Below are 6,938 nucleotides of genomic sequence, written 5' to 3' on the forward strand. Positions count from 1 at the left end.
TCCTCCAATAATGATGAAACATGCAAAATAGATGAAATAACATAAGTATTGTGTCCCAATATGAAATATATCAATGAATAACAGCAAATTATGATATAAAATAGTGATGCAAATTGGACGTATCAACCTCGCATTTTTCTAGGAAAGTTTTTTATGGAAAATCAAGACATGGAACACATGGACCTCACTTGGGCTAGCAGAAGGGCCAAGATGAGGCCCATGGTCCCGCCAGATATCCCTACCACGCCATGGTGCCTACATGGTGCCTTGTTGCTATGATGACTCGATCTTCGGGCCCCTGGACTTTTTTTGACCTATAAACACATGTATATAGCCTCCTTCGTGATCCTGAAGCACGACACACCACATGAGAGAAAACATGAAACACAGGAGATCCTACGAGATTGAAGGGGGGAATGCCACCGACTCACATCTCTAACCTCTCTAACAACATCTCCTTCATCAACACGATGAAGAGGTAGTAGTCCACCCCCGGACTATGGATTTGTGGAAATAGCTTGTTCTATATCTCTCTCATGCTAACAATGTTCTAGAGCCACATGAGCTTCCCTCATGATTGTTGTCATCTATTTGCAGTCTCTTTGTGGTGTATCTTTGTTTTTTTAGATTGGTAATTGAGATTGCAATTTTAGATTGTGTTTGGTGTATGAGTAGGAAATTTGCTCTTGTCAACCAGTGAGTAGGGGCAGAAAACCGAGAGGAAACCCAATATAGTAGAGTTTTGCAAGGCCTTTTTGTGTGCCACCTAATTTGATTCTCAGTGGATACTCACAAAGGGAGGCTCGCCCTAGCATTCTTTCGGGAGTCACTGATCCACCATCTCTTAAAGTTTTAGCGTACATAGAGGCTCTCTCTTTAGCGATTGGATTGTTGATGACAGTTTGACACAAGAGAGATTTTTGCACCTATCGCCAGGGAGATATCAGTGCACCGTTTATAGTTTTAGAAAATTGCTTTCATCCGTTAATGACTATCATGTTTTATTTATTTAGATTTAGGTTGCAATTATTGGCTTCTTAAAACTCGCGATACTTTGTTAATTTAGCTTTAGCCTTTGATTAATATAAAACGAGCAAGTTAGTACTTACATAAATAAAACATATTTTAGTTGTAGATATATTTATTTTAGCATCAAATAATATGGATCGAAGAAAGTAAAAAAAAGGTAGATATACTCAAAGAAATGTTTTGTTGCTGGGGTTATGTTTAGGGGCCGTACTAGTCCAGTAGTCCTTGGGCAAAATCCCAGGGAAAAATCGCAAAACCGGGATAAACCACTCTTTCTCCCGCGCCCACGTCTCCACCGCTCGCTCTCCCCAATCTCCTTCTCTTCCCTACCACCATGCCCGCCTCGCTCCTCCCCCCGACCTTCCTCCCCCACCACCGCCACCGCCACCGCCACCGCCTCCGTTTACCTGTACCCAGCTGCTCCCCTTCTTCCTCAGTCTCCACTTCCACCGCCAGCCGCTACGACTTCGAGCCGCTGCTCGCCTACCTCTCCGACCCCTCCACCGTCGCCTCCCTCACGTCGCCGTCCCCTCCGCCCTCCGTTCCCGCCCCCGAGCACCGCCTCGCCGCCTCCTACTCCGCCGTGCCATCGCACGAGTGGCACGCTCTGCTACGGGGCCTCGCCGCCAGCGACGCGTCCCTGCCGCTCGCCTTCGCGCTGCTCCCCTTCCTCCAGCGCCACCGCCTCTGCTTCCCTCTCGACCTGCTCCTCTCGTCGCTCATCCACTCCCTCTCCGTCTCCGGGCGCCTGCTCCCGCACTCGCTGCTGCTCTCCTTCCCCCCGTCCCTCTCCGACCCGCCCTCGCCGCTGCTGCTCAACTCCCTCCTCGCCGCCTCCGCCGCCGCCTCCCGCCCCGCCGTCGCGCTGCGGCTCCTCGCGCTCCTCCGCGAGAACAACTTCCTCCCGGACCTCGCCTCCTACTCGCACCTCATCACCTCGCTGCTCAACACGCGGGACCCGCCCGACGCCGCCATCCTCGAGCGCCTCCTCGGCGACCTCAAAGAGTCGCGCCTCGAGCCGGACGCCCCGCTCTTCTCCGACCTCATCTCCGCCTTCGCGCGGGCCGCGCTCCCGGACGCAGCGCTCGAACTCCTCGCCTCCGCGCAGGCCATCGGGCTCACGCCACGCTCCAATGCCGTCACCGCGCTCATCTCCGCGCTCGGTGTCGCGGGCCGCGTGCCCGAGGCTGAAGCGCTGTTCCTGGAATTCTTCCTTGCCGGAGAAATCAAGCCGAGGACGCGAGCGTACAACGCGCTGCTCAAAGGGTATGTGAAAATTGGGTCGCTCAAGAACGCCGAGCAGGTGCTCGACGAAATGTCGGACTGTGGAGTAGCGCCGGATGAGGCCACTTACAGCTTACTCGTGGACGCATACACGAGGGCTGGGCGGTGGGAGAGCGCAAGGATACTGCTCAAGGAGATGGACGCTGACGGAGTCAAACCCAGCTCGTATGTGTTCAGCCGGATCCTTGCGGGATTCCGTGATAGGGGGGAATGGCAGAAGTCATTTGCGGTACTTCGTGAGATGCAGGCAATTGGCGTACATCCAGACCGGCATTTCTACAATGTCATGATAGATGCGTTTGGGAAGTACAATTGCCTTGGGCACGCCATGGATGCATTTAACCGGATGCGACAAGAAGGGATTGAGCCGGATGTTGTCACGTGGAACACACTTATCGATGCACATTGTAAGGGAGGGCGGCATGATCGTGCCATGGAGCTGTTTAACGAGATGCGTGAAAGCAACTGCCCACCAAGCACGACCACATATAACATCATGATCAATTTGCTTGGTGAACAAGAGCAGTGGGCAAGGGTGGAAACAATGATGTCAGAGATGAAGGAACAGGGTTTGCTTCCCAACATTATCACCTACACTACACTTGTGGATGTGTATGGGAGATCTGGTAGATTCAAGGAGGCAATTGATTGCATTGACGCGATGAAGGCCGACGGCCTCAAGCCATCCCACACCATGTACCATGCCCTTGTCAATGCCTACGCCCAAAGGGTAAGGAGCTTTTATAGTGTAGATTTTCGATTATGGCTTACAGTTGCACATGAATGTTCCTTGCCAATTTGCTTAGTTCCCTAGCTAACTAGCGCTGATAGTGTTGATGTAAAATTCTCATTGATATTACACTACAATTTTTTTTTCATACTACCCAGTATTTCCTCACGCTAGCAAGTACTTCTGTACTAACAAGAACCTGCATAATGTAGTGATGCATTTTAATCTATATGCTCTGGATTTTCGTTGTCATTTGCCTGACTTGTAAGTGGTGTACAATATGACAAGAGTGTTCCAGCGTCAACAAATCTGTGTAGATTAACTAGATTCGATTTAACATTTTGGTTCTCATAATTCATGCACGGATCATCTCCAGGGTTTAGCAGACCATGCATTAAATGTGGTCAAGGCCATGAGAACAGATGGCTTAGAGGCTAGCACGGTAGTGCTCAACTCACTGATTAATGCTTTTGGTGAGGATAGAAGGGTTGTTGAAGCATTCTCCGTGCTTCAGTTCATGAAGGAAAATGTAAGCAATGACTTTGCCCTTGTTTTGTTTTCTTGACCTGCATCATATTACTTCTTTGGTATATCGTCATCTACGCAATTCATCCAGATCTCATAAAAGTCTTATTTGTTTTGCCCGTGACATGCCAGGATTTTAGGCCCGACGTTATTACATACACGACACTGATGAAAGCTCTAATCCGTGTTGAGCAGTTTGACAAGGTAATCACAAACTTTTCACATAATGTTCTTTACTGCCATGATGATAGAGATAACTCAGATCGAAATTTTATCTGCTCATACCTGAATACTTACAGTCGTTATTACAAATTTTGTTTTATATATTTTTCTAACCTTCTCTTCTTGGAGAAGTAGACAAGCATCTTGCTGTATCATATAAGTCGTATATCAACTAGTTTCATTTCTTGCAAGCTCTGGCAGAAAAAATCCATGATCTGAAGTTGTGGACTCGTTTATACTGTAACAGGTTCCAGTTATCTACGAAGAAATGATTACAGCAGGATGTGCCCCTGATCGGAAAGCTAGAGCGATGCTGCGCTCAGCTTTAAGATATATGAAACACACGAGGGTTGCATAGGCTATTTGAACACGGGGTTCTAATCATTGCTGCAGCACAATGTTTCTGCTGATCTTATTAAACTCGCAAAGGAAGGTTGGTACTTAATTCCTGCAATTTTTACATGAGATGACCTGATTTAGGTAGGGGATGGGTAATTATTCATCCGATCAGGGAAGTAATACTTGAGTTTTTTTTTCCAGCCTGGACTATAATCGTAAGCTGCGGCACTGATTACTGATAAGGGGCGACTGTAACTGATACCATCATGTGCACAGGAATAGGTTTACTATAATCAACAATAATGGACCATACAAATAGATTGCAACAGAAAACTATACCTGCCGGAGTGTCAACTTGTTCTGCCTTGTGCAGTACCACATATTTCTTATGGTGCCTGCATAAAGATGCAATGACACATTTGAACTCATGACTGATACCAAGCTTTTGAGGATCAAACAGAAGAATAAGTTCACACTCAGCAACAACCATGAAGATCCTCCCAGTGTAATCAGAACTACTTTTGGGCAGCTACTTTTCACAAGAGTGACCACCAGGATTGTCAAAAAATAACTACGAAAAAAAGATGACAGCAACCAGCTTCTGGAATGAATGTCTTACATGTAAGAGTGCCACAATTAAAGCTTAGTGATTGCAGCCGAAAGCATTCAAACTTTGATAGAATCTCAAAAGAAACACTGTGATGTGCTTATTTCTCCTACAGTAAAGTATTTATCTTAGTATTGAAGGAAGGCCATCCACCACAGCAGTTCTCTGGTAATAATGCAAAAAACTAACAACATACAAGGTGACATATAAAATGGATGTCAAGCTTGAGGAATAGTTTGTTGTTGTTCCAGGATTTTATCTCCCGATTTTCATGTGCAATATTTTTTTTCCTGCGCAGTTCTAGGGAGTACACTTTGACAATATTTGTACTTCAGATACTATAGAAAGCATTGCAGTTGCTATGTATTGGGTGGTTTTCTTATAAAGGCTAGTGTATTTGCATGTTCATGTAAACTTCAGCACGCTGTCTAACATTTAATTATTCATCGTGACAGAATGGAAATGCTTTTTTAAATCTTTCCTTTTTCTTAGTGCCGGCTCTGACCCATGGCCGCCATGGGCGACGGCCAAGGGCCCACTTCTTCTGGGGGCCCATGATTCCGTCTTCCTTCCTACTCCGGCCCAGCCGCTGTTTTGTGTTGGGTTTAAAAAAATACAGTTGCAAAGCCCCGGCACAACAGGAGAGTCATGTTCGGGAGAGAAAATAGTGGACCACCCAGCAATTGAGGATGAATCAATTGCTCGGTTTCTTTCTCTATTTGTTCGGCTGCCTCAGCTGCATGGAGTTTGGACACAGGAGATCGGCGACTGGGAATTGATAAGTTGAATTGGGGATTCAACCTGCATCTTGACCTGCTCTCCTGCTCCTCTAGTACGTTACGCCAATCGCTCATCCATGAACCATGATCTTTGGCCTTTAATTTCTCATCTCTCCGACTCTAGCGAATCGTAAAAGTATCAGTCATGACTTGACTCTAGCGAATCGTAAAAGCATCAGTCATGACTGTTTAGGGCATGTAATATTTGATTCGTTCACAACTGTAGGTGTTTGCCAAGAAACATAGGTCCAGTGCTGAGAAAAGAAATTAATAAAATGATAGATTATGTTTTTTATACCATATGATGGTAGAACATGTTTATTGAATCAAAAAGAGGTGCTTTAAATAAGTACTTTTCAACGACAAGTAATGTTGATGTCAACAACAATAATCAAATGCAAGAATCTGAACCTAGAGAAAGTGATGAGCAAAATTCAAATGCAGATCTTGAGGTCAATGAGCAATACTTGGATGACAGTAAGCAACTAACTAGCATCGATCTTTTGCAGAAGAAGTTTTTTCTTAAAGCACAAAAGCATTATTATCAGTTGAGTCGTTCGGATTTGGTTCTTATCTTTTATCTCTAAATAGGAGTCCCCACTACAAATATTTCTCTCAACATGTAGGTATGCCACATCAGCAAATCATCCACCTCGCCTGAAAAATAGGACCGTTTCAATCGGTGCAACAAATTCCATTCTGCCCCGTAAGGTAAGGTGCATTTTATTTCGGCGTGCTAAAAACCAACCAGACGACATGGGGTTTAGTTCAACGAATCCTACAAGACATATGCAGCACCATTAACCACATGGGCTTTTAGTCCAGCGAATCCCCAACCCATCAACATGTTTATGTTTTTTCTTTTAACGTGTGTAGCCACGAACCATCAATACTGCAGCCTGCAGATGACGCTTCTTCTCCATGATTTCCGCTTTAATTACTCTGTTCAAGTCCTCACGATCTCAGCTTTAATTACACCGATGAAACGCCCCCATTATCCAATTGCATCGTCCACAATCTCACGCAACAGAAAGTGTTGAGACTACTCATAGTGGGAGTAACATAGGTAGTAACATCACACATCTCAAACTATTTGCCTCTTTGTATCCTATTCCCAAGAGTAACCGACGGAAGCTTTCATCCCTTTTAAGCAATGAAGCAGATCCATTCCCGTAGCTCCCACACCGGGGTGATAGCACATCTGCTCTGATGGAAATCTCAAACGCCGGTGGGAAGAATTTGCAGCTTCAGTTCTACACGCTCATCGCCGTTGGCGTTGGTACTGTGCTTGCTTGGTAGGTTTCTCACTCAATCCGCCAGCGTGACCCTTTTTCTGTTAATACCCACAGATTGGCAATACTTCACCTGCAACGGCGATGTATCATAGGTTCATCGATGAGATAAATTGGGTCTTCTTTAAGCA

General features: G+C 45.7%; 1 protein-coding gene across 1 annotated transcript; it reads left to right on the top strand.

Annotated features, from left to right (window-relative positions):
• Positions 1-1,363: 1,363 nt before the first annotated feature.
• On the top strand, positions 1,364-4,872 carry LOC124706437 (pentatricopeptide repeat-containing protein CRP1, chloroplastic-like). Its single transcript, XM_047238105.1, has 5 exons — positions 1,364-3,043; positions 3,420-3,572; positions 3,701-3,772; positions 4,038-4,223; positions 4,331-4,872. Exons 1-4 carry the CDS (start codon positions 1,364-1,366, stop codon positions 4,146-4,148), a joined length of 2,016 nt encoding a protein of 671 aa, XP_047094061.1. The 3' UTR covers positions 4,149-4,223; positions 4,331-4,872.
• Positions 4,873-6,938: the final 2,066 nt, after the last annotated feature.

The sequence above is a fragment of the Lolium rigidum genome, chromosome 4, assembly GCF_022539505.1.
Source record: "Lolium rigidum isolate FL_2022 chromosome 4, APGP_CSIRO_Lrig_0.1, whole genome shotgun sequence".
NCBI classification, from domain to species: domain Eukaryota; kingdom Viridiplantae; phylum Streptophyta; class Magnoliopsida; order Poales; family Poaceae; genus Lolium; species Lolium rigidum.

Coding starts and splice junctions, on each gene's coding strand:
- LOC124706437 (XM_047238105.1), top strand. CDS start 1,364: ATGCCCGCCTCGCTCCTCCCCCCGACCTTCCTCCCCCACCACCGCCAC. Junction 3,044..3,419: donor TCAATGCCTACGCCCAAAGG/GTAAGGAGCTTT, acceptor GATCATCTCCAG/GGTTTAGCAGACCATGCATT. Junction 3,573..3,700: donor TTCAGTTCATGAAGGAAAAT/GTAAGCAATGAC, acceptor GTGACATGCCAG/GATTTTAGGCCCGACGTTAT.